Source organism: Vicugna pacos, chromosome 8 (assembly GCF_048564905.1).
Source record: "Vicugna pacos chromosome 8, VicPac4, whole genome shotgun sequence".
NCBI classification, from domain to species: Eukaryota; Metazoa; Chordata; class Mammalia; order Artiodactyla; family Camelidae; genus Vicugna; species Vicugna pacos.
The window spans coordinates 17,492,760-17,520,348 of record NC_132994.1 but is presented as its reverse complement, the minus strand read 5'-3'; the positions used below and the strand labels follow the sequence as shown (position 1 = coordinate 17,520,348).

At 39.3% G+C, this 27,589-nt stretch overlaps 2 protein-coding genes across 3 annotated transcripts in view; one reads left to right on the top strand and one right to left on the bottom strand.

The window, feature by feature from the left end:
* Positions 1 to 3,097, top strand: part of RARS2 (arginyl-tRNA synthetase 2, mitochondrial) — a 63,287-nt gene extending 60,190 nt beyond the window's left edge. Inside the window, exon 21 of the mRNA XM_015236014.3 lies at positions 3,029 to 3,097. Coding sequence (XP_015091500.1) covers positions 3,029 to 3,082 — 54 coding nt within the window. The 3' untranslated portion in view covers positions 3,083 to 3,097. The remainder of the gene's footprint in view (positions 1 to 3,028) is intronic.
* Positions 1,268 to 26,695, bottom strand: SLC35A1 (solute carrier family 35 member A1). 2 transcript variants are annotated; one of them, XM_006200307.4, is made up of 8 exons: positions 26,440 to 26,675; positions 22,033 to 22,210; positions 12,124 to 12,283; positions 11,791 to 11,943; positions 7,060 to 7,126; positions 4,823 to 4,999; positions 4,236 to 4,370; positions 1,268 to 2,188 (listed from the first exon to the last, which is right to left on the bottom strand). In XM_006200307.4, the coding sequence occupies exons 1-8, from the start codon at positions 26,543 to 26,545 to the stop codon at positions 2,061 to 2,063; spliced, it is 1,104 nt and encodes a 367-aa protein (XP_006200369.2). In that variant the 5' UTR covers positions 26,546 to 26,675; the 3' UTR covers positions 1,268 to 2,060. The 2 variants fall into 2 exon arrangements, with proteins under 2 accessions (XP_006200369.2, XP_015091504.1); XM_015236018.3 differs by lacking the exon at positions 22,033 to 22,210 and having other exon boundaries at positions 26,440 to 26,695.
* Positions 26,696 to 27,589: the final 894 nt, after the last annotated feature.

Below are 27,589 nucleotides of genomic sequence, written 5' to 3'. Positions count from 1 at the left end.
CTGCCAGTTTGCAGTTGGTTTTCAGTGAGGAGTGTTCCACATGTAGGCGTATTTTTGATGTGTTCGCGGGGGGATGTGAGTTCCACATCCTCCTGCTTCACCATCTGATCTCCCCTGGCTTGAGGTTTCTTACTGAGCCATTTTTCCAGAAACTGTTCTTTTAACTGAGGTTATCCAATGTTTTCATCAAATAAAACTGATGAGAAAAATTTTTTTCAATTTTCTTGGAACTATAACTGGTTCTTAATAAATTTAGGGAGACCAAAATTAAGGGGATTTGCCAATACAGCTGACAGCTACTCCCCGAGAACAGCTCTCGTACTTGTCTTCTCATTGCTACGTACAGGTAACTCTGACCAGGCTGCGTGAACAGGGCCCTGAAAACATTTGAGTAGCAAGGAATTACTTTCCAGATGGCATATTAGAATCTTTTGTAAAAATTAGTCCATTAAACTGCATTTGAAATGGAGTTTCTCTAACAGTTTCATGTATCTGCATATTGGTAAAGTTTACTTTGTGAGACTTGATTAGGGAACAGGAGTAGGATGTGATCTCTTTGATCAGTACAGCTATCTTCATCTGAGAATTTCCATTCAGGTCTGCTGTAACTTATGCTCAGTGGTGCCACTAGGAGTCTTCTGAATACTAATGACAGTCTGTTTTTATGCATAGAGAAGCAAATTACCATGAGCCAAAGCTTCTCTAGTTGAATGAGCATAGTTTTGTACTGGCAAGGATGGTATACCTTCTTGGTCCTAGAAAAGACTCCAATTTTAAGTGAATTAGCTTCCAGATTGCTAATTTTCTAAAGGACCATCAATATTTCCTTAGCACAAATCAGCCATGGCGTAAAAATGTTCAGTTGGGACATGTTTTCATGTCCAATATCCCTCTCCCCTGCTTTGGAGAAACGTTCCCCTTTCCCAGGTCTGTGATAGTCACTTTAGTATCTGTATCTTGAGTAAAATGACACAGGGACAATGAAGGTTAGAGCCAAGTCTTTCCAAAAGCATCTCCCTGAAGATTGTTCGTTAATTCCTACAACCTAGAAGCCTCTAGCCTTGATTGCAGTACTTCTTATAAATTCCTTTTTTTTTTTTTTTTTTTGCTTAAGGCTAGCTAGAGTTGGTTTATAGCCATTTTCTTCAAAGAACCCTAACTGATACAATTCTAGCATACATAAAGTAAAATATTTAATGTTTTGGGTTTTTGCTTATTTTTGCATTATCTTAATGATCATATCTACAATACAGAAAGTGATCAGAGATTTCATATAAATAAATTGTTTATTGCTGAATTTTCCCATAACTTTATAGAAATTTTTTTTAAAAAACACTGAAATTTCACAAGTTACTGGGAGCCCAACAGTTAAACATACTTTATAAAAAAAAGTACAAAAGTGACATTAGAAATATTTTTTGAAGAAAAGTGTATCATCTAACAGCAAAGAAATATGGATCCAGACAATGAATGGCACAAATACAGCACTTAAAGGAGTACTCAGTCACCACCCAGAAATCATTGTCTGAGTTATGAAACAGATTCAGCTTGAGAAGTTACATATTCAGTTTGTTTCTGAACTAGCCTGTCTTATTTTTGCCTCTCTTTTGTAAGGAAAGAGCTAGGTCTTCCCTGCAGCTGAGACCAAATACTGTACACACGTTGGAGAATAAGGACAGAACGTCCTCCTCCCCTGTACCTGAACAAGAGAACAGTTATTCCAGAAGTGACTTTGGCACTTTTATCCTTAACATAACCTCAAACGTTGTTAATTGAATATTGTAGCCTCACATGATTTTTTTAAACACCGTATCATCTCTATACTTTATATATACATTATATATATACACATTAATAAAAATCCCCCATTATAAGACGAAACAGGTTGACTCCAAACAGGTCACATTAGATCTCTATAGCAACTCAGTCACATGGCTTTCTTCTTAATTCTGATGCCACAGTTTTTGTTTGTTTGTTTAAGCTACCTTCTGGGATTGACTTAAGGCTCTAGTTTAATGCAAACGGTTTAGTCTTAATAGGAATCTCTTCTGAGGCTGAAGTTACACACCACTGACTCTCTCTTTTGAAGCTGTTTCTCCTTGTTGGATGGATGTAGTGTCTTGTCTGGGTAATCCATAGAGATATATAGAAACACATACAAGAAGAGTGCCCACAGCAAAGGTGAGTGCTGAAAAGAAAAGGAAAGCTTAATCTGTATTTGAGTCCTTAAAAGAATATAATAATGATCAGTTTAAAATTCTGAAGACTGACAATTGTGGGTTTACATCATCAGATTATATGGAAACTAAATAAATTTAAGGGTTCTATTTTATGATAGGAAGGTTTAGAAAGGTCATCAATTCTACCCCTTTCCTCCCATCCCCCCAAAAAGTGGTAAAGTCCAGGGAGTAATAATCAGTGACTACATACTTCTCAAGAACACAAGTGTGCCTGTCCTGGACCACTGACAAAGAACATACTAACTTCCCAGCATGCAGATTGAAAGAAAAAGCAGTAGGATATGGCTGTTCTGCAATACTAGAAACCTGTAGAAGTTAAGAGTAAAAGGCAGTTGTGCAAAATTCAAAGAATGACCAACAATTCTGAACAGGAGATAAGGTAGTGATTTAATAAGTAAAATTCCATTTTCTGCTAGCCTGATCTTTTCTTTTAAATCTTAATCCTGAAAACCAGGACACAAGAATTACAGCTTGCCCAAACTTGGCAAGTAGGCATTATATAAACAAATCCTTGTATCAAAACTGTATATTCTATTCAAAACTGAGCCATATTCCATGTGGAGTACAATGGCATAGTCTTAATAGCTTTAAAAGTTTCATGCACAGAAATAACACTGAGCTATGATTTTAGTTCACTCCAAACTAGGAAAGACTAGCTTTGCCTCCAACAAAGGGGAAGAGGGCAAATTAAATCTAAAGTTGCTAAGACATTCTAATTAAATGTCCTTGACCACCAGTAAGACAACATTGACCAAAGAGCATTTATACTATTCCCAAATATTCTTTAGGAGCACAGGCATAAGGATTTGCTGAGCATAAGAATGGATCAGAACTCCAAGTGAAAGTTCACCCAAATCAGGTAAGAAAAATATGTAAAGGAGGACCTGCAAATACCCGATTCTGAAATGGTAACTGGTTGGCTTTATATGGAGTATCTACTACGTGCTAGGCACTGTTCTAAGCACCTCACCCGGAACAGCCCCAGGAGATAGGTGGTATCAGCATCCCCGTTTTACAGATGAAGAAACTAAGATACCAGGTAAGTAAGCTCCCCAAGGCTGCACAGCTAATAAATGGTACAGGGAAGATTTGAACCATACTATCAAATTTTTTTCTAATATTTCAACAAGGTTGGTATCTTCTATTTGCATTTGTAACAAAAGTCAATTTTAAATGAAATGTAAATACAGGCCAGATCTATCTCTTTTACTCAGTGTCGGTATTTGACAGATTTTTTTTATCAGTTTATGGTATAATTGATCAGTAAAGAAAATTATCACAGCATAAAACCACTCTGAAATGTTAAGTCAACAGCATTACTTAGGTAATTCAAAAGCCAGCTTAATGAGGTGGATATGGCTAGGGAAAACTCTGCTAGAAGGACCAGCAGAGAGGTGGTGCCGGAATGCCAGCCAAACTAATTAATGTGGGGTTAATTATATATGAAATAAAACAAAGATATCTTTACAAAAGAAAATTTACATTTGGATTGTAGCTTCAAAACCAGTTCACGCCCAAGTCCAAAACAGGAAGGTATAAACTAGGGGAAATTAAAGAAGTTTTCTGTTCTTTCCTCAAAACAAAAAGCCAAGTGTATGCTAATTCCACTGCTGAAAGTAGTCACTCCCTGAAGTCCTTATGTTTATTTCCTCATGTACCTCATCACACTGCATTCACCCCCGAAGCACTTAAGTTACCTTGTATCTGATACCTGGGAAACAGGGAGGCCTTGACTGCAAAACACTCCTGAGCAGCCCGCTCACTTTCACACAGAAGCAGCGCCCCTCAGCTTGAGCTCCAGGACCATTTAAACAACCTAAGAACTGCAGGCGCACCCTGCACACAACTATGAACCGCTGCACGGGGAGAGTGACTGTAGCAGAACTGGGAACTTCGGTAACACTATGACCAACTGGCCTACGTAGTAAAAGGTAAAGTGAACCAAGGAAGCGAGCTCTTCCGTAGTAAAAACTTACGGTACAAACTAAGACATACTTATCTGTAATCCGAACAGCATCACGGAAGCAATGGTAGAAAGGACAATGGCTGCTGCTGCAGAGAAGCCTTTCATGATGTTGTCTGTGTACTTGACCACAATAGAAGTGTAGAGGCCTCCGACGCTCGCAAGGACTCGCATACAGAAGGAAAGAAGACTTAACGCTCGCGTCAGTGAAGCTTCCTCTGGTGGTGAGGCAGTTCTCATCCCCAGAGAAGCCACACTAATTTACCCAGGAACATACTGCTTTCCTTAGAAGCAGTCATCTGACAGAGTTTGTACTAAAACCCTGTAGTAGTTCCTACGAAACAACATTGTTTTTCAGATGCCCAAAGGGCTCTGTAGTCTACTAGTAAAATGTACGGATTTATTGCTAGCACATTAGACACTTCTGGTTTTGAAGGCAAAATTGCTTTGGGATAGCTTTGCCACAAAAGTAAGTCAATAAAACCAAAATTACGTTTTCAAACTCGTATTCACAGTATCAAAGGAACAATTTCAAAATGCTGTAAAGGCTTAAAATGAACATCTAACTTTAAAAAAAAAAAAAAAATCTACCCAGAACCTTTAATTCCCGGATACTTACAGATGACAAGCCAGACGTAATGTGTGTAACCATAGAAAAATCCTTTTTCTTTAATTTCAGCTCCATCTGACAAGTAGACACCAACTAATGTCACAACAATCCCTGATAGATACATTTGAATGTTTCTCACCCATAGGGAAGTGTCTGAACTCTTTAAAACTTTTTCAAAATATACTCCTGAAAGAAAATCAGCCATGCAAATATGAAATAAACATATTAGAAATTATTCTAAAATGTCTTTCACTTAGAAAAATAACCTAAAGATATGACAATATAAAGTATATGATTTGGTGAACAAACATATTTTACATTAATCAAATGCACATTTATTATGGTGGTTGTGACACATGGCATACCGAACATTACCAACTTGCATTTTTACAGAGAATATAGAATTAATAACCAAGAGAGAGCTTTTTACCCACATTTAACGGAAGACTCTTAAATTATTAAGAATAGTTTCTGCCTTTATGACAGCAGCGAGATCAATCACAAAAGCTCTCTATTAATGGCACTAAAAGATTTGCTTTGGTCAGCAGGAGAACTATACTATTAGAGTCAATTACCTTAATTATACCCCTATAATATCTGCCTCATAATGAATACTCCCAATTTTGCAAAATAACCAGTATAATCTCTACTTGGGATTTTTTCAAAGTAATGCAATAGAAATAAAATTTAAATAGAACTTGCTGAGTGAAGCCATTTTCCTTTAAAGCTGAGCTCCATAGGCCAAGTTCATAATGTCAGAAGGACCATGAACTCCCTAACCAGAGAACACATTCTGTATATATGTGCATTTTTCTGGGATTCAGGGGCCATAGCTTTTTTCAGATACTTGAAAAGAGCACATGACCTCCCCTAAAAAAAAAAAATTACATACCGCTGCTGTAAGTTTTATACTTAAAATGAATGCATGTTTAACAAGGACATGAAAGTTTTTTGTCATAAGCACCATGTTACTTAAGAGACTTAGGAATTGCCACTGAAGTACTAATCAACTAAAAGTTCAAATGTAAAACAAGATTGTTTTTGATAAACCTGTGTTGGAAAGATCCAGAGAATGGGAACAAACATATAACGGATATTCCTATTTCTACCTTGGATTTTCCTGTCTGGGAAAACCATTCACCTATTCAGTGCTCTGTTACAACAAGCACAGGTTGTGTATTGAGAGGTTGAACTACACAGAATGTTGGACAGACAAATATATAACTATTCAAAATTGTGCTAAAAAATCAAATAGTACATTATTTTCCTGTTTCTAATTTGTTGTTTCTATTGGGGGGAGGGTTTTCTTCTAATTTGTTGGTTCCCAAGAAGAAAAGCTTAGCATGATGCTATCATTAAATATATTCCTAAATTTAGGTTTTCCCCTCTTATCAGATATCCTTTTTACAAGACTATTTCATTTCCATATCTAACTTACTTTACTTACTTTACTTACTTACTTTACAAAAGTAAAAGCTCTTGAAACAGCATGAGTAAAGAAAAGTAATAAACATGGCCAGCTATAACTAACAGGCTCTTTACTAAAGAGAACTTTCAGTTTCTTCTCTGTTGGAACTATTTCTAAAACATATTTCTTCTGTTGCACTTCATACTCATTCCTTGTCTCTTCCTGATTCAGTGGAGGTTTGCTTGTCCCCACACACGTTTCCAGACCTCCGTGTTTATCTGATGCTAGCAATTCTGGTTCGTCCCTCCCCTCTGGCTGTTACTTATGTGTACGAGATTTTCTGAGGTACTCTTCACCTCACTCCGCTTCCCTCCCTACTCCGTAGTTCCTAATTTGTTGAAGCAGAGGGAAAACTTGAGGTTACCAGGGAAAAACAGATAACCGAGCTGGTAACTAACAACCAAAAGCAGCAGAAGCCAGCCAGAGGACAGTGCCAGTTCCAGGAAAATGCGAAGAGGTACTTGAGCTTTCTGATGGCTAACTTCCTCCATCTGCAGAGGTCTTTTTCATTTATTTTGGGGTTCCTGGCTGGACTGAGGATGGTGAAGGATGACAGAGACAGAAGTATATTCTTAGATAACTGCAGGGATGAATAAAGACTGAGGTCGAAACTGAGGTAAACACTACCACATGCTTACATGACACAAAACTAAAGACTATAGGTAAGAAGGTAAGATGTAATGGGAATAAAGTTGTTAGTTATGATAAAGCAAGATAAACTAAGTCCCTAAAGTTTGATGTTTTGACAATAGAATCAAATGATGCTTTTATATTTTACCTGCAAATCCTGAGCACAATACAGCAACAGCTATAGCGCCAAACCCTAACAATGGATTCTGTTCCACCTGCAACGGTAATGTTTAAAAGTTATTTTTAGTGACTAATAAATAGAATTCATCCAAGAGACCAAACAAATGAATACAAACATCTGTTTATAATTCTACTAAAAGCATGTGCCAGATCAGATGTAGCTATTCTATAGAATAAGACAGGGCCAAACAAAAAGGCCATCCCAGAGATAAGCTAAAGCACCTACGTTACAAAATGTACCCCTCAAGTCACAGCCATAGTAAATGCTTCATGTAACTAACATGTGTGCCAACTTCCAGTAACAGTGGGCACCGTAGCACAGAATTCTGTATCGTCAGCTTACCTCTTGATTTTAACTTCTGCCACCACCATAACCCAAGCCCTTACAGCATCAGTCATAGAAATGGTAACAGTTTAACTTATTTATTCCCTGTCACCTACAGGATGAGGTAATGACTTGTGAAATTTCCTACTTTACCGAATTTTTAAGTCAATAGCATACCTGCTGTGTCCCAGGTGTATTGGGTTACCTTCTACATGAATAAAGATGAAGATGATACACAGCTCTGATCCTTAAATAGTTCAGGGATGGGAGAGACTGACGTGTATATATAATCATAATACTTTGCTAACAGATGCAGGTATATGGGCCTCAACCTATTGTTTCAACTTTATTTCCTCTTCCCTAAAGTAACCCTCAAGAGTTTTCATCAGTCCTTCCTCAGAGCTAAGTATTATCTCAGTGGTAACACTGAAACCCAAGGGCTGAGACACATGACTGTAATATGACAAGCACATGCCTTGTTCAGAATAAATAAGCCTGATAAATAAGGAGAATGATTATGTTAAGTACCTGAGAGGGAAAGCTTGGTATAAAATGTCTGCATGAAGATAAAAGGAGAAATAGAAGATACCATGGTTCTCAAAGTATGGTCCCTGGACCAACAGTAGCATCGTCACCTGGGAACCTGTTAGAAGTGAAAACTGACAGTCCCCACCCCAGACCTAGTGAATCATGAACTATGGGAATGGGGCTCAGCAATCTGTTTCACCTTCCCGTCAACTGACGTGCACTCAAGTTTGAGAACCACTGCTACAGACTACAACTGATACACATGGATGCTTTCTGAATACAAACTAGAAGACTGGCACAGAGGTGAGACTTCATCTATCCCAACAACTGCTAGGAAGCTCAAGCTACTAAAAATGGTGTCTGATAAATTCTTGGCTTGCTTTTCTGCCAGTTTAATCTTTACAGTTAGGGAACATGGTGATAGACACTGCTTCTCTGGATTAATTCTGACTGATAAGAAAGTGCTGGGTGATGAAGCGGAAGTGATGAAAACTCTGGGAAATGGCAGCCATGTCGCTTTAGCACGAGTAACAGCCAAACGCAGCGGAGCTGAGAGCCCTGGGCTCTCATCCTGAATAAACGAATAAACTCAAAAAAATAAAACTTAGTTAGAATTCCATGGCAGGAAGATGGCTCAAGAGGGGTAAGAGTTTCTTAAGAATAAGATTCTGGTGAAGAGTTATAAGAGATATCAGTGTTACTAATTAAGTCATCTTCCATGAATTCAGATTTTATAGGAACATTTTTAAAGAAATCCTTAGCACACGTAACCAAGAGGAATCTAACCAGGAATTTTAGTATCAAAACACAGAAAGTTAAGAATAAGTAGAATTTAAAACATTAAAGAAGGCTTGTTTAAAGTATGTTTAGCTCAGGAAGAAAAGAGTGTGCTTCCTCAGCGAGGTGACGCACGACTAGACGGCAAGAAAGTAGCTACCCCAATCTAGTTTCCACCTTCTCTGTGAATAATGTAAGTAAATATTTAAATGGGGAACTGAAGTCCAAGACATCTGGTTTGCTTTTAAAAGAATACCTACCTAAAGAAATTTAAAAGTATCTTGACCAAGAATAGTAGCAAATCAAGATACCGATCACTGTATCTGTGAAGAATAGTGGGGCACGAGAGCTGTGCCAGAAAACCTGAATTGGGCAAATACTGTCCTGATTTTCAAAAACACAGAGGGAAAGAAAAGCAGAAATTATAGACAGCAGCTTGAGACCTGTGAGGGCAGTCCAGTATGCTTATCAAGAGCATCAGCTCTGGGGCCATGCTGCCTGGGTTCAAGCAAGGTGTCTACAGGCCCATTACTTTCATTGGCCTATTAGTTTCCTCATGTGAAGGTGGAAATAAAAACGCAGGCCTCATAGGCTTGTTGTGGATATAAGCGAGCTAATATATGTAAGGCACTAGGAACATCGCTGGCGAGTGGCCGCAGCTGGTGTTATTGTTACTGATTACTAGGAAAATGCTGGAACAGGTGGCCTGAGGAACTGAAAAAGTTCAATGGTCATCACTCGGAAACTGTGGCTTCCCTAAGAGTAAGACATACCAAACTCCTTACTGAAAGGATTCCTAGTGTAAGTGATGAGGAAGATTCCACAGAAATGATGTTTAGCAAGAAATCTGACAGATTTGCAAAATATTTTGGTGAACAAGACAGAAATACGGTGAGGGTAACAGTACAGTTCTATTCAGAGCTGAGTGAACGCCCAAACAGCAAGGTGCTAATTGACAGAACAAAACCAAGCGAGACCAACAACCAGTATCAGTTTCCCAGGCGCAGGAACGAGCCACCCTAGAAGCCTCCTCAGGCCCAGGCAGGTCCCAGGCAGCTGCAGCCCTGGCCAGTACCTCGACTGCAACCTTGTGACAGACCTCAAGCCAGAGCTGCCTAGCCCAGGCACCCTCAAATTCCTGACCATAAAACTATGAGATAATAAATGTCTTAAGCAAGGAAGAAAAAAAAAAAGTCATGCTAAAGAGAGGTCTAAAGGATGGCCACAGAACTCGTCCTCTATCCTGTCTAAACTTTTCAGTGAAGACCCAGAAGCCGTATGTGTTGAATCTGTAGAAAGCACAGCATTCAAAGAAAAAGCTGATAATGGATAAGACTGGAAAGACCTCAAAGACCTGAGCAATACCCAAAGCCAACAAGATGAGCTTAAAAAATGTAAACACATCTCGCATTTTAGAGTGAGTTTAGAAGCCCACTCCACAAAACATTTGAGACAAACTATTCGTGTGAAACAGCTACACGTGATTGTATAATCAGTTATAGAATGGAAATCCTCCCCCAACCTCCGCCCCCCCCAAAATACAATCTTATGCTGATTTAGCTAGTCTCTAGTATTCAGAATAAAGGAGGTAATTAGCAAACTACACCTCAGTCTACACTACTCAGCCAATATCTAGAGATACTGTGAACTTTTAGGACACACTAAGGGAAAATAACATATAAATACACCTTGAAGAGAAGTACAAGGCGGGATCGGGGCAGGAGCCAGGGAATCAGGTCTCTAGAAGCCGTATTATAGAAAGACACAATAAGGTGGTCTCAGTGGGGGAGGAAAAAAAGCCTTGGAGGGTGGGGATGTGACACTGTTCTCCGACATTCAAAAGATCATAAGATGGAGTTAGTAGGGATTTGAGTTATTGTGATAAGAACAAAGAGCAACAAGAGGCAGTCACAGGAAACTGTATTCCATTTAAAATGTGAAAGAACTTTCTAGAGTGCTCCAAAGGTAGACTGCCCTCCCCTATACTCTGCTTTCCCTTACTGAACATTTCACACACACAACCTGTGTGAGGTGGACCTTTTCTAATGGTGTAAGGTGTTACTTCAAGTTCACATCTAACTTCCATCTCCCTTACTTCCTAAACGAACCATTTCTCTACGGGTCCACATCCAAGTTATATGTACAATGCATATTTGATCAGTACTTCAAAATGTCACCAAGAACATAAGCGTGTTTTAACATCACGTAAAGACAATAAATATTTATCTGGGAAAGAAAATTCCTCTCCAGGCCAGAAAGTCCCTACCTCATTAGAAAGGAACTGACTGCCTGCTTTCACAGACTCTACCTCATGCCCCTAGGAGAACCACAGTCTCCCACCTGCTAAGAGCGGCAGAAAGGCATTCTGTGGTGGGGCCCTCCCGCCTTTCAGAAGGTCTTTCACTACAGTTCCACTCCCTACTTCTCTTTGGGAAAATAAGCAACTAAAGCCTGTAATGCAAAAAAATAATCAGGTATGTACCTTAACATTCAACTCTTAAACTAAAAGGAGGAAAGGCACTTTTGCCCTATTTTAGTTACCAATTATCAGTAAAAACCCTACTCCTTGCTAATCCTATCATTGACAGTGGGTGTATGTGCAAAAGAATAAAGAAATATGTGAGATGCTAGAGAGCATGAAAATGAGATGGAGAAAACCTTGCCCAGTGTTGCTGAGAAAATACCTAAAAGAAGCCTAGAGGGTCTGGGCATACACACTGTGCACAAGTTGGTACAACTTTAGTCACAGGTTAACTATTAACTGTGTAACCCTGGACAAGTTACTTCACCTCCTTGGACTTCAATCTTGTTATCCATAAAATGAAGGGGCTGTGTTATATTAAGTTTAAGGTACTGTCCTTTTCTAACATATTTTATGCATTTTCCTCTTTAAAAAAAAAAGGAAGCCATATAACAATAACATTATCCTAAGGGGGTAAAAGTCTATTGGACAAAGATTACTTTCAGACAAAGAAATACAACTATGCCGCACTCATCAGTGCGACTGTCTGAAGTGCCCAAGACTAAGAAGTTTCCTATTTTAGTTACGGTAAGCATTTTGTTTCTTACCACGACTTTCGTGGCTTGGGCTGGTTTCCACTGTACAAGTATGACGCCGCCGCACAGCATAAAAACTGAAATCCACTGTAACTTGCTGAGTGTTCGGTTTAACATTAGAACAGTACATAAAGCAGTACAGGGAATCTTCAACTGGTAGGTCACCTAAACACGAAACAAGGAACTAGTGAACTCAGTTAACATTAGCCTCTGACACAAATATGTTATTTCTGGTATCATGAATAGAACTGTAGAGAAAGAACTGACTTTGATAGTGTGATAAAGCATTAATAAAAAGCTTTTCACCACCATAAGGCTGCACTTTTCATCATTTACCCCACATACCTGGTACACTGCTGCATCCAGGTTGCTGAGAGCTAGGAAAGCCATGTTGTTCTGAACAGCATACACTAACGATGGCACACTTAGCTTCATCAGCTCCTTGGGGCTCCCCAAGACATTCTCTCTTAAAGACGCCTTGAATCTACCCAAATTCCCAGTTTCTCTTTGAAAACACAACGGAGAAATGAGAAGGGGTTAGGAAGAAAATGAAAACTCATCCTTTTGATTAGAGTCCATGACACATAGGATAGCTATGCTGTGTTAAATCCATTGATTGATTTAGCAAACAGCTTATTTTTAGCTACTTCCAGACTGGTTAAAAGAAACATACCAGCACTGAATCCTCATAAAAGAAAAACAATTACAAGTTCTTTTTGGGACAATATGACAACAGTTAGGTTTATCATCATCAACCTCCAGTCAAAGCTCCAGGAGTTATTGAGCATATTTACTATCGAGGTAACAGGAAACCAGAATTGCTGGTATTACCTATAAAAATTAATTCAATCCCACTTTAATATTGCATCAAGTTCACTCTGATTATTTTTAAATCAATCAGGTTGCATATTCATTTTTTCATTTTAAAAAATTACAAACAAAAGAAAACAGCTTTAGTAGTATGGACGTTACTTGGGATAGGAATTGAATGATTCAGGTCAGTATTATTTGTGAATTAGTTCAGTGATTAAGCAATAGATTAGATACTCTTTAATCAAGCATGTTCTCATAAAACTCAAGTACGTATCTGTATAATTGTGCAGGAAATCTGAGTAATTCACTAACGCCACTAAAAGCAAACTATATCCGTAATGTACATAAAGCTTAACTAACTGACTGCATACTGATTACGTATGCTCTTAACTGTTATGTTTCCTCAGGACGAACTAGTTAATCTGGCTCATATTATCCCCTGTTGTAAATCAGCTCATTTAATTTCTTAAAGTACAAATAAAAGAACATTTTATTAGCATCAACACCAAAAAAATGTGCTTTATCAAAAGGGTCCTAAATGCAGCTCACAATATCCTTGCGAGGACCATAATATTTGTTGGGGAGACAGATCTATTGCAACCCAAAATGAGTTAACATATTTTTGGTCAACATATTAGAATCAACAGTCATTAAATGAATTATCTTCATACTTATATAGTGCAAAAATAACTACCCAAGTTCTGAGGGGGAGTAACAAGTCTTTAGTGTCAAACTGACCACCTCTGCCCATCTACTGCAGAACTGTCCAACACCCCAGAAAATGCTGAAGACAGACAGGAAATCTGGCATAGACCACAAAAACAAAAGATGTCCTTAGTTACAAATCTTACTCTGTTGCCAGATTCAGCATACTCCACACCACAGTGGGAAGTCCTATGCTGAGAAGTCATGTATGCAGCCTGGCGGGAGACTAGCACCTAGCCAGGGGCAGGGGGAACACCAGAGCGGTCACTCCACTGAGAATTCTCCATGCTGGAGTTTTCCACTTATCTGAAGACTGGCCCTTTAAACATCTGACATTCTTTTCTCAACACATATCTAAGATGTTCTATATACTCTCCATATCTTAAACAAGGTATAAAGAATAATTTCTTAAAGAAAGTTTTCCCTCAGTTATAAACTAAAGAGAAAAAGAAAGAATAAAAAAGAAGAATCACAGAGGTCCAACTCAAAGAGCCATCTTAACAAGACGATATACTAGAAAACGTAATTGAACATCTTCCTCACTGTCATAATTCTCACCAGTAAGCACCATATGATGGCAGAGGCATAATCTTACAGTGTGAAGTGCAGGACACTGCTTTCACCGTACTGTTATTTAATGCCCTTCCAAAATACTGACTTACATCCTGATGTATCTGCAGAGTGGTTCCCTAAGGAACCTGTCTGTACCCATCTTTCACATTCCACCTCCTTCCACGTCCATTTGCCTCTCACATACGATTCCTCCAGCTCTAGTCCAGTAACTATTTATCCCTCCCTAATCCCCAGTTACGGGCAATGGCATTTTACCTCCACGCTTTAGAGATACTCTAAGCCTTCAATGGGATCAAATGAATTTCTGGCTATCCTGAGAACAGCTGGTCTCTGTATCACTGGCTCTCTTTGCTCTGCTAGAATAAGGGCTGCTTAAGGATCTAATCGGTACTTCTGTTACCACCATGACTGTACCAATAGTCAACGTTGCTGTGGTCCCTTTGCTCCATGTCACTTTTCTCCTTTCTTTTCTCTTCTCCCACACATTCTAGCTTTCACCTGTGAGACATCACCAGCCAATCTGAGTACTCCTTTCTTTCACTGTGGCAAACCCTTAGAGGATGGTGTGTCCAAGTTGACCACCAGGCCTCGCTCTTCTGGATATATCCTTTTTACTGCATGCTTAGGAACTACTACCTCATTACTTCCAGGAAGGTTTTAGTATCTTTTTCTGGTTCCTTCTCTAATGCAGATACTAGGGAAGCCAAGGTGTATCAGAATGCTAAGTACTGGAAAGCTCAACTTTCCCCATAGTACCTTAGAATTATATCAATATTATATACTAAGTAAGATATTTTGAAGTTAGTTACAAAAAATAGCAGAGGACTCTAAAAGAACTTGTAAAAGAAAACAAAAGCTCAAGAATAATTAAAGATATCAGAGAGTAAAATAAAGAGATTTAGAAGGTATAAGAATGATTATATGGGAATCTTACCACACAGAAAGGTTTAAAAAAGCAGGTAAAGGATTTCAGTATTAGATTAAATCTTGTTCATTTTAATATATTTACTAAGAATACAGCTCTAAAACTTACAGGTTTACCTACTAAGTTTAAAAAAAAAAAAAATATCTTCCAGAAAACACTAGTCATCTATCCTTGTGTTTTACCGTTAAGTAGACAAAGGTAAATGATCAATTCTAAATATGCTGCAGCCTTGAATATACTAGAAAAAGGGACACATAAAAACCAAAGGCCATTTTTTCTTCCACTCTCCTGCCCTGATACGTTCTTGGAAAGCAAATCCCAAGCACTTTAATGGGTACCTTTTGTTAAAAACACATCTATTAGATTTAATTATAAAAATGGCATTGCTGGATGAGAGAAAGAACATGTGTAATCAAAAAGCATATGCCATCTCTAAGATAAAACGTTTAAGTGGGGAAAAAAAGGTAAAGAGCAAACCACAATGTAAACTATGTGTGCATGTACAAGGCATAACTAAAACTCCCTTAGCCCATGTGGACCTTAAACCTCATTTATGCAAAGTAAAGCAGCCATGCCTTAATTCCTCCCCATGCCCCCCTCTTTTTCTCACAATTCTATAACTTATGATTGGAACAAGTATCCAAAAATTACTGGAAATTATAAGTAAAATTAATAAGGATGATGGAAAACTCCAAGTTAATTATAAACAGAAACAAACAAAAAATAAATCTGCGACTTTTTTTAATAAATACCAAAATTACACTGAAGGAGAAAAAGAGAACTAATCCAAGTATTCTAGAACGGTCTTTGTACTATAAGCTTTGAAACTAAGAGCAAAAGAACTACATACAAATACTGAGCTTTAATTAGTAGGTTTACTTTTTCACAGCTGTATGTTAGAAATTCAGAATCAATTTACGTATTCTAGGATTGAGCAGATAACTAAAGATCTTGAGGATAATGGAAGTCAGACTCATCACTATTAGAAAAGGGAATATAGGAAAAGGGAAAGTTACATAACGCTGTGGTGGTGTTTTCAGAATTGTGGGTATCAAAGAATATATAACATATATACATATACATATACAGAAGCAGAGAGGGGTGTGTGTATATATACATGTACATGTTTCCTGGCTCTGTCTACTGAAAGCGCCCAGATGTAATGATTCACCAGCAGCAAAGTGCACACCTTGTGTCTAGATTCTGGTTTCCAAATACCATTCTGGCGGAAAAAAGGAACCAGGCTTCTCAGAGAAATGTATGATTTTAGGGTTGTGGTGGGGAAAGTATAAGATAGGCCTGGAACATCTTGCTGTGCTAACAAGACACTTCTCAAGGGTTGATGAAAATGTGTCAAAAAAAAAAAAAAGGGGAGAAGAAGAGGAGGAAGCTTGAAGACAATCTCAATGTCCAAATCTGGGACAATTTAAGCTCAAAATAAATAATGATAATAATGGATCCAGCCCACAGAGTAAAATAATCCATGAATCTCGGCTGAGAGGGAGGAGGGAGGCAAGGGAAGAGAGAGGAAGACAGAGAGAAGGGAAAGCTTGGAGCAGAATGCCTCCCAACAAATGTGCAGGGAAGGATGGGGAAGTACCAGGTGGCAACATCAAAGGACAATAAAACTAGCCAGTGAAAGTGTGATGAGAAAAGAGGACACTGACCTAGTTTCAAAGTATCTCTCCATAAGATACTTATTAGTTACAAAGAGAAAACTGCTGACTTTCTTTGCAGAAACCTTGCAAGCTACATTAATCAAGAAATCAGTTAAATCACCAGTAATGGGGCACATGGAGATTATGTGCCTCGTGTACACTGGCCCGAGGAGGACACATCACTTGTGATACTCATGACCAAAAACCTAAATTTCAGCATAACCAAGCATTCAATTAAAAGCTGAGGGACATTCTACAAAGAGGACTATGCTCTTCAACAATGTCAAAGACGTGAAAAAAAAAGGAAGATGGGAGGAACTGTCCCAGATTAAAGGCAATTAGAGATCAAACTAAATGTAAAGTGTGACTATTTTACTATGACAGGACATTAGTGGGCAGCTGGCAAAATTATCTAAGGTCTGCTAATCAGATAATAGACATCAATGCTGATGTCTCAGTTTTGATATTCTGTGATTATGCAAGTGAACGCCCTTGTTTTCAGGAAATATGCACTCAAGAATTTAGGGACAAAGGGGCATCTTGTGCAAAACTTACTCTCAAACAGTTCAGAAAAACACTACACATACACACAAATACAGAGAAGTCAAGGATATGGTAAAACATACATGGTACAATGTCAACATTTGGAAATAAAAACTTGAGAGAAAAACAAAAAATAAAATTGCTGAAAATTACTGAAATGTCTAATTATGCTACCACATGCTTACCTTTGTCCTGGCTAATCACAAAACAGCTCAACCATTTCTTTGTTCTAAAGGACTTATAATCTGAAATTGAGAAATCAGGGAACTTGCCTTTTGATCTTATCACTGCCAATCACTTTCTAGGTTCCTTTGGCAAATTAAAACATCCCTCAGCCTGCAATGTGTCATCATGGAAGGTGAAATAACAGCCAAGGCTAAGACAGAGGCACAAGAATGAAACGAAAAGTAGCTGTTTCCCCTGCATGTTTCCCTCACCTGTTTCTAAGGGGAGACGGAAACGATGTTTCCTCAACACCATCCCTCTCTGGCCACCTGCCTTTCTCCACAGCAACAATCCTGAATGTCTAAAGGCAGCAAATTCAGTTGCTGCAGTCTTAAAAGAGGATGTTTGGCACTTTACATGGCACATTTTGACAGGGATTAACAGCTGGTATTCCAGAGAGTAGTTACTTGGTTTCTGAAGAAAAGTTAGATATCTGCTCATTAGGTTTTCAGAGACTCATTTTTCACACTAGTCCCCAAAAGCAGCATAATTCTTTGGTTTTTCTAAGGCAATTTCAACATACAACATTTTACATTACAGCAATAGTATATTTTAAGTATTTTCCTCTTATTTATTGCCCAGTTTTGTTGCAGACCACGCCAAGATATGCATTCCTCTCCCTTCTCTTCTTTTACCACAACCTGAAATGTGTGTTTACTTTTCTCTGAGAAATGTAAATGAAATCCACGACCTTTGTCACCCCAATAATATATATCAGGCACTTCTTGCTGAAGTCAGTCTGTTTCTTATTCTAAGAACTTAAATATCCTAAACACATAAGGGAGAAAACTGTCAAGTGAATTCCATTTTTAATTAGTTCTTTTTTTAAAAAAATTATAAATAAGTAGGGCAAAGATTTGGGATTAAAATTAAGCAATTGTCTTCCAGTGTTTTAGCAAATCAGCAATACCCTTCAGCCTGCAAAGTTTCACCACATTAATAATGTGAATGTCAGGGTGCCCGGGCCTCAGGGGATGCAACCCCACCACTCCCACCCCAGGAAATGTTAAAAGGAAGAGAAAGAGATGAAGGGAACAGGGTCTCAGCCATGTGACCTAAGGCCATTTGCCAACATGAGTTTCAGCCACATAGGATCCCCTACATAGAGGAACCCCCTACAGCCTCCAATCCTGACAGAGACAGAGCTTCCATTTAAACCATGGCTCGGAACCTTGCTGATCTGTTTGGTCAGGTCAAAGCCATTCGTCAGAGAGGACATGAGTTAATACCTCTCTGGGCTCAAAAAGTCCTCACACCAGACATGAGTCACTAGACCTGAGGTTTCCCGAGGCTCACCAAGACCTGTCCTTGGAGCTACAACTGCCTCTGCTTAAATTCTCAGGACCTGAAGATTCTGATTTGCCTGACTTGGGCGCTTGACCAAAGTTCTGCTTACTCTAGGCTGCCTAGTTTAATGCTTACAAAATGCTAGGATACTGCCCCAGCCTAGACTGGCTCTTGTTATTAAACCAGCCGACTTCCTTCCATTTGTCTAAACACTGCACCTGCTGTTGTGTGTCCCCTTTATGGTCTGTGGTTTCCAGATATATTGCCCAGAAAAGTCACCTTTAAGGTAGGTGGAAGAACGCTGCAAATGTGAACACTTTTACGAGATCACTCTTTTTAAACCATCGTTTCTAACCTCATGAGATTAAATACATTCATGTGACAAGGACTTGTGTATTTATTTCTCCAACCCAGACCTCTATTCTGTGTTCCAGATCCATTCATTCAACTGCCTATTGTGTTCCCACTTGGATGCCTCAAAGGCGTTAGAAATTTTACATTACACCTTCCCAAAATGAAACTGTTTCATATCGTCGTCCCTCAAATCTGCTTTTCTTCCTGTCTCAGAAAAAAATAACTTTCTACCCAATTTTAGGTTTGTTTATTTATTTAATGGAAGTACCCAGTTTTTAATTGGGGGGGGGAGACAAAAAACAGTTTATCCAAACCCAGCAAGTCTTGTAGATTCTACTCCCAGAACGGAACTCAAATCCACTAACCTCTCTTCACCGCCTGCACTGTCATCATGGCCACGATCTCTGGGCTCTAATGAACTTCCTTACTTCCAACTTACACCCTGTAATCCATCCATGCTAGTCCCTGATTTAAGCCACTCGTAATTTCCTAATGCACTTAAGATAAAATCCAAAATCCTTCACAGGCCCATAGGATCACTCCTGACACCCTGCCCACCTCGCCCACGGCTTCCCAGCACCACCCCCCTCACAACACTCCACACGCACCGATTTCTTGTTGTTCTTTAAGAGACAAGGACTTTCCCGCCTAGGGGACTTCACACTGTTCTCTTTACCTTCTCTTTGCTTTTTTCTTGCCCAACATCTACTCAATCTCCAGGTCTGGGTTTACAAGTAACCTCCTTAGAGAGGAAGCCCTCAGGTCCAGATGGAGGCCCCCTAATGTACTTTTCACAGCATCGTCTACTTACCCTTCTTAACCTCCAGTTTATTATTTATTTGCTTAATATCTGGTTCTCAACTCGTCTATAAGCTCCATGAGGACAGAACTATGTCTTTTAGTTTACTTCTTACATCTCCAACAGTGTTGAGCACACACTTGGGGCTTTGCCCTTCTTATTTATAATATTTTAAAAAGAACTAATTAAAAATGGAATTCACTTGAAATTTTTCTCCCTTGTGTGTTTAGGATATTTAAGTTCTTAGAAGAAACATACACTTACTTCAGTGAGAAGTGCCTGATACATATTATTGGGGCAACAAAGTTCATGGATTTCACTACATCTTTTTAACTATATATTGAAACAGATATAGCATGGCTACGTGTTTAAAATGTTTGGAGGCAATGAAACACAGATTATTTGATGTGGTAGTGATTGCTTCCCTGTAAGGGAACCTTAATTATAAGCAAAGCACTAAGAATTTTAAGAAATTTCCTGAGCCTCTGCTACTATCTCCACAAAGTATAAAAGGATATGTACTTCCTTTAACAATTAGCCAAGACTAAACATATTACTGAGCAAAGAACATTATTGGAGAGACCATCCTAAATAAATAGGGTAAGCTCTGCATAGTTCAGATAAAGTTGAGGCTCTGGAGTAAAACTGTATCAATTCTGCAAAGTTACTGCTTTTTATCACAGGGTAAGGAGCAGGAGGAAGGGAAGAAGCTTTTACTTCCTTTAATAGTTTTCCCTATCTAAACAGTAGTTCATTTCTTTCTCCCTTTTCTGTCATTCTCCAAAAATTTCAAATCAAAGTTTAGTAATATCTAATTTTTACATTAACTGTTTTCCTCAGGATATAGGGAAAATGCATTGTTTTAATCATCAAGATGTAATTTTTTCTTACTTATTCTTCTCTGAAGAGAAGATTCTTCAAGTTCTAAATCTTTAGTTACTTCTAATATAATTCTTTCACATTTTCCCACAATATTCTGAAATTGTCATCTTTTCTCTCAAACAATAAAGTACTGCTTCTACTTTGAAAACAAAGAAAAAAGTCTAATCTCATGTTTTTAGCCTTATGGAAAGAATTCATTTAACATCATGTGGGAAAGAATTCTCAAACAAATACAAATTCAAAGTCATTTTCCTATTCTTTTCCCCCTCCCCAAACCATTTTTATTTTTTCCAGATGATTATTTGTAACTATGTGTGTGTTTACCAGTTTATTTTCTGTCTCTTCCACTGAACCTAAGTTCCCAGCAAGCAGAAACCATATCTATTTCATTCATACCTGTATATCCAGCACCTATGATAAAACTGTCTCACAGAAATCACTTCATAAACATTTGTTCAATGAAATTTTCAAGTGTTTAAATGTAATTTAAGCCGACATGCGTGCTCCTCCTCACTGTTGCCCCACTCTCACCAGCCTACATCTTGAAACCAATATGAAGTCATCCATCCACACGACCCAGATGGGTCCTCATCTCCTAAATCCCCCCAAGAAACTTCCTACCAGATTTTACTTAATCTCACAACCCTATTTTCTCCAATTAAGAAAGGAAGAAACTAAAGATTAGAGAACTTAAGCAATATGTGGAAAGTCACAATCCCATTGAATCTGGGACTAACATTAGGTCTATCTTTCCAAAGCCCCATCCTTAACCCTCTCTTGTACTGCATCCCTGGCTAAAACGTCTTTCATATGATGTTACCGATTCAAAGCCCAGTGCCACCACACGTTAGCAGCATAATACTGAGGAACCTCGGATGCTGTATAGGTAAAATAGAGGTCATTAGAGTACTTACCTTAAAAAAAAACCATAAAGACCAAATGAGATACGTAATGAACAGCATTTAGCACAGTGCCTGGCACTTCACACAGGAAACACTCAAGAAGCGTTAACTGTTATTATTATTATATTCCTCTAAAACAGAAGTCAGCAAATGTGTTCTGGAAGGACCAAATGGGAAACAGTTCAAGCTGTGTGAGCCACAGTCTCCGTTGCAACCAAAACATGTGGCCAACTCTGGATGTGGCCGACGCACCGCAGCTCACCAACTCCTGCTTCAGAACAGAGTTTGTCAACTTCAGCACCACTAATATTTGAGGCTGGACAATTCCTTGTTACGGAAGGCTGTCTTGTGGGACACAGCACTGCAGGATGTTGATCAGCATCCTTGGCCTCCACCCAACAGATGCCAGTAGCATCCCCAACGTTGTGTCAACCAAAATAGTATCTCTAGGGAGCAAAACTGTCCTGAGTTGAGAAACACTGCTCTGGAACAATCAAATATATGAGGATGTAGCTTGAATTTTCTAGTAAAGAAAACAACTGAGTAAGAAATTAATAGTTTAACACACTAAAAAGTATTTATACTCACTTAGCTAAAATTCCCACACTTAGCAATAACTTTATCACTTCTGTGATACACACGGCTGTGGTTGAAAAGTAGAGTTCTTTGTCTGAGGTCCTTGTGTATCTTAAAGCTATGGTATAGGTTGCGGCCACCAGGGTCATCACTGCCAAGCAGTATAACTTGAATAATAAACTGACATTTTCTGGAAAATATGTGCAACAAAGACATTATTTAGTAGACAGTATTATGTACATAAAAGTTAACCAGGGTTATACCTCAAAATGCTTTCCAATTTCAAGCCCAGAATAAATTTAAAAATTTATTTCAAAACAATACTTTCCAATTACATGAATGCAAACACACACACTCACACACACACAAAACACAGCTTGACTTAAAATATCAACTGGTTAGGCATAGATTTTGTTCCAGGGGAGGGCTCGATTGCAAGATTATGTGGCATAACTCACTCACTCCAATTTGGGATGCTGTAAATTACATATTTTACACATCTTTATAATTCATACTTGTGAAAGCAAAGCACGAAAGCAGGATAAAAACAAGTACAGCAGTGTGTCTTCTAAATACAAAGAGAGCAGGAAAACAAAAGGAGTAACTGAGAGGTACGCGTGGGGCTTGATACAGAATTTTATCATAATAAAAAGCAAATTACATCTAGCCTCTCATTTCTTCGCATTATACAGAAAGATAATTCACAACACAAAAAAGTATTAAGGGTGAAGTTCTGTAAAATTTGAAATCCAGGAAATGTACACAACTTATGAATACTCAAGAACTTCTTGCAAGTCTGTCAGCAGCAGCCATCGCTCTGCCACCAGAGCTAGTCCAAGTCCGCCAATAAAACTGTGAGCACTGGGTACCAGGTCTCCTTCATCCTTCCGTCCTCCCGGCTCTGCTCGCAACCTGCCATCCCCTCCTGCACAAACTCTTCCTCCTTTCTGTACCCACTTCATACCTCTCTCACCCCCAGCTATCCTTAACCTTCTTTCAAATCTCCAGGCACAGGTTAAACAGAGGTTAGCAAATTTTTCTCCATAAAGGGCCAAGAGTAAATATTTTAGATTTTTTAGGCCACAAGGCAAAATCAAGAATACCATGTAGGTAATAAGGGAGAAAACACATTTTTTCACATTTAATGTATATTTAATTGGACAAATTCAAAATAAAATAATAATTGAATACAATGCTTTAGAGTACTAAGAAGAGGGAGGGAGGGTAACATTTCACTTCACTGGCCTTCACAGTTAGTGGTTCATCAAATCAACTGCAAATGTTCATCTGCAAAAACCAGTCTTAGCTTATAGGCCATACAAAAACAAGTGACAGGCTAGATGTGACCGCACTTTGACAGTCTGGCCCGGAAGGACAGGGGGTGACCCTGGGCTGATAATGTAACTACATTACACCTACATGCGCTTTTGTTCACCGTTCTGGGAGCCTAACCACTATTCAAAGGTGACTTTCATAGGAAAATAAAACAGATGAACAACAAGGTTCTACTGTGCAGCACAGGGAACTATACTCGATATCTTATGGTAACCTACAGCAAAAGAGAATATGAAGAGGAATACATGTCTGTATATGTATGACTGAAGCATTACGCTGTACACCAGAAATTGACACAACATTGTAAACTGACTATACTTTAAATAAATAAATAAATAAAATAGGAGTTTCAAATAAATTATCTTTATATGGTAAGGTAGAACTTACAAGGAAACAAGTTCTTCAGTATAAATATTTTCCCCTGGGTGAATTAAAGAATTATTGGGAAATTGCAGGCAGATGTTTTTAATTACATCAGATCTTAACTAAGAAGTATTATGGTAGAACAGAGAAACAGAGCTTACGTCTGCCTAAACTTTCTTTCCAAAAGCTCTGAGGAGCCAAAAAGCAATGTTTATGTAAAAGGAAGTAAAGGAGGTCACTATAATATTTTGTTTGTTCTAAAACTTTCCTACACAAGGGGAAAATGTAAGACTTAAAAAACAAAACAGCAATAACCTTTAATTACTCGGTACAGGAGGAAGCATTTTCCATCTTCTCGATCAGGGGTGAGCAACCTACATTTCCTCTTATTTTTATATGACCTGCCAGCTCAGAACAGTTTTACATTTTTAAATGGTCAGAAAACAAGTTTTTAAATAACCTTTTGTGATGCATGAAAATTATATGAAATTCAAATTTCAGTGTCCATAAAAAAGGTTTTATTGGAACGCAGCTATACTCAATTGTTTCCGGGTCACCTATGGCTATGTTTTGGCCCCGTGGCAGCAGAGGTGAGACCATCCAGCCATTAACAGAAAAAGTTTGCAAACCCATGTCCAAGATGATCAAGACTTCCATAAATAAGAGAGGTGAGGACTGCCAAACCAAAAACTACTTTATTTTAGCTGGTATATAGGTCCCTGATTCCAAAACAACATACTGAATGTTTAAACACTAAATTAAATACATATAACCTACATATTCTGACCTGTAATTGTCATCAACTTTGAAAATACACCTATTAAATGGGAACATATGTTATTCTTGAAAATAACGACTGATCTCTAAAGGAGAGTAATCAAGTAAGTTTAGATATTTGTATAACATATAGGACTTTGGAATGGAATACCATTTTTAAAATACATATAAACTTTTTAGAAACAAATGCTTTTTTAAGCATTATTTTCTCTAATTTCAGTTTAACATTAGATCAAGATATTTCTTCCTCACTCCCGTCATAAATTCTCCAGTACGAAATTTCCATTATTAGCAATTTCCATTTTTTCAGGGAAATATCAAAAGTCCAGACATGTAATCACTGTAAATTTTGCTAAGTGTTCAAATCATGCCAAAGGCCAGTAACTATAAACTTAGCTCACAGCTCCACAGCACTGAGGGGGCACACCAGCACAACTGCATTGTTCTCTCCATCTCACAAAGTTCCCATGAGCTCCCAGGCAATATTTGTCTCTGCATGGAAAATGCCCCCCAAAGGAAATTTATAGTCTGGAGTTTTTTTTTTTTCCAATTATATTTTACTGTATTTTAGCAGGGACATTTTTTGTAATACTTGAGAACTTGGAAATTCAGGAAGTCCCAGATAAATAAATCCTTTGTGACTATCCGGAAGCTCTGGAAACTGCAATTTTGTATTACCAATTTCTAGTGGGCATGTGAGATTTAAAACATGACCGAGGCAAAACAAATAGCTACTGGCAATAAACCTAAATCTGTACATTGTTGCCATTACTTCAGCTAATGCTTTGACTTACATAATTCTGAAGTTGCCTTCATCATTATTCTTGCTACTTCCACTTTATGTTATCAAAATAATTCTGTTTTTTTCCTTCACTTCCTGTGTTGCTCCAGGAAGACTCTTAAGATTGGGCTTATTTGAAATGGGAGAACGCATCAGAGAAGCAAATGCAACTACAATGTCCTCTGGGCAGGGATTGAATGATAAACGTGGCCTTTTCAACCAGGAAAATAATTTGGCACCCACGCAAAGAGCTTTTCTTTAAATATTTGTTCAACATTTATTCAGAGAGAATCCAAGAGCTCTATGTGAGACAGCTGGGGAGAGAATCCGGGTGTTGCTCAACCTCTCGTAGCTACCGCTCTACCATCCAGAAATTTAGCTCTGGTCCTAACTTACACACCCCACTTAGCAAAAAAAGTGCTGCGAAGCTAATCAGACTGACTCACCCTCAAGAAATGGCAATTAGTCATCAAGTATTAATACTCTAATGGGCCATCCCTGTGGAAGGGGTGGATCTCACCCTCTACCCAAAATATCCTAAGTGTTCTAACCACATACAACAGTCTCCTTGGAAGTAACTCTCTTAATGACTGCTTTCTCCATCTCACTACGGCTTCAGTGCTATTTTAACGCCCCAGTGATGTTTTCAGAGGATGTTCCGCGGCCCAGCCGCTGTTTAGGCTCTACACCGGCAGCATGCCCTTAAGCCGGTGAGCATCCTAGGGCAGGAGGCGCAGCAGAGACCGCAGTCGCGGTGACCCGGGCCGGGACGGAGAACGGTCCTGCCTCCCGCTGGGTGATGCGGTGATGCGGCTCCAGCCCGGGACCTGAACCCCGACCACTCGCTGGGTCCGCCGCAGCCCGGGCCTGCCTGAGCTCGGCTCCCATCCACTACCAGCTCGTCCAGGCAGGCGCGGTCTCGGGCCGCCGAACTACCCCGCTCGGAGCCCGCCGCAGTGGGAGGCTGGCTGCCCCGCGCCGCCCGGACAAGCGGAGCAACACAAACTCCTGACGCCTGACGCCCGACGCCTCCGCCTGGCCACGGGGCCCCGGAGCCCGGCGAGGGCGGAGAATGCTTGGCCGCCGACAGGTGAAGACGAGCGCAGAAGCTCGCTCGCCGCCGCCCCCCGCGAGCACCCCCATCCCAGCGGCCCCGACCTCACCTCTTGGGGCAGCCATGGTTCCCCGACAGCCCTGCGCGGAACTGACGCGCGCCCCCTCCGCGCGCGCGCACAGCGCAGGACGCCGGGGGCGGCCTCCTGTGGTCATAGAGACGAAAGCCGCTCGGCCTAGAGCGCATCTCCGGTTGCCGGCCGCCGGCTTCCCCTACAGCCAAGCGCTGAGATCAGGCTCAAGAATCCCACTGAGACCGAAAAGGAGAAGACCCAGATGGAGGGGAGGCCTCCACCGCCCAGTCTTTGTTGACAACGGCGTAAAACTCGGTTCCAAGGCGTCCATTTGTAAACTACAACTCCCGGCCGACTAAGGAAGCGGAAGCGGGGAGCGCAGCGTTGCCTTCTGGGAGTTGTAGGCCCCATCAAAGTGATTTGGCGGCAAGTAGGCTTTGGGCTTTGACTTAGTGATTCATGCCTCTCAAAGCTGTTGCAGAACTCGTAGAGTAACAGAAACTACTTGGCAACTTTGGCAACTTTGGCAACTTTTGTTAACTTCCTCCTCGCCCATTAACTTCCATTGTTACCTCTTATTTAAACGTAATATAGTTTATATTACATATGATTCAGAAGTTTTGTGCCTGTGTCCTTACGGTTAGCATTGTCACTCATTGTATTTACCTAACCAGACTTTATAACTGCATGATCTTCGCACAACTAAAGGCGAGAGGCATTTACTTCAACTGCTATAATGTCCACTTTCACTAGAGCATATTAATTAACATAAGCGATGTTAGAAATAATTCACTGTGGAAATGAATGGCTTTCAAGATAATGTAGATTGGTTAGAAATACTATAAAAGTACTTCGGTTCTTACAGGAACGTGGGTACAAGATTCTGAGATGCCCAGCAGCCTACATCTTCTGTGGCATGATCTTTCCCCAAAATGTTTTTAAAGGTTTGAGTGGTTAAGGTTATATACCATTGTTTGTCATGAAATATACATATAGATATATATAGTCTATTAATATTATTGGAAAATTTTGCATGCCTTATTAGCATCACATTAATATTAGCAGGGTCTCCTAGGAGACCACAATTTATATAGTCGGACATTTAATTAATTTCACTTTGGAACAGTGGTGGATCTTCCCTCTACCTGGTTGTTTGTGTGCTCACTGGTGCTAATCACCTCTTCCT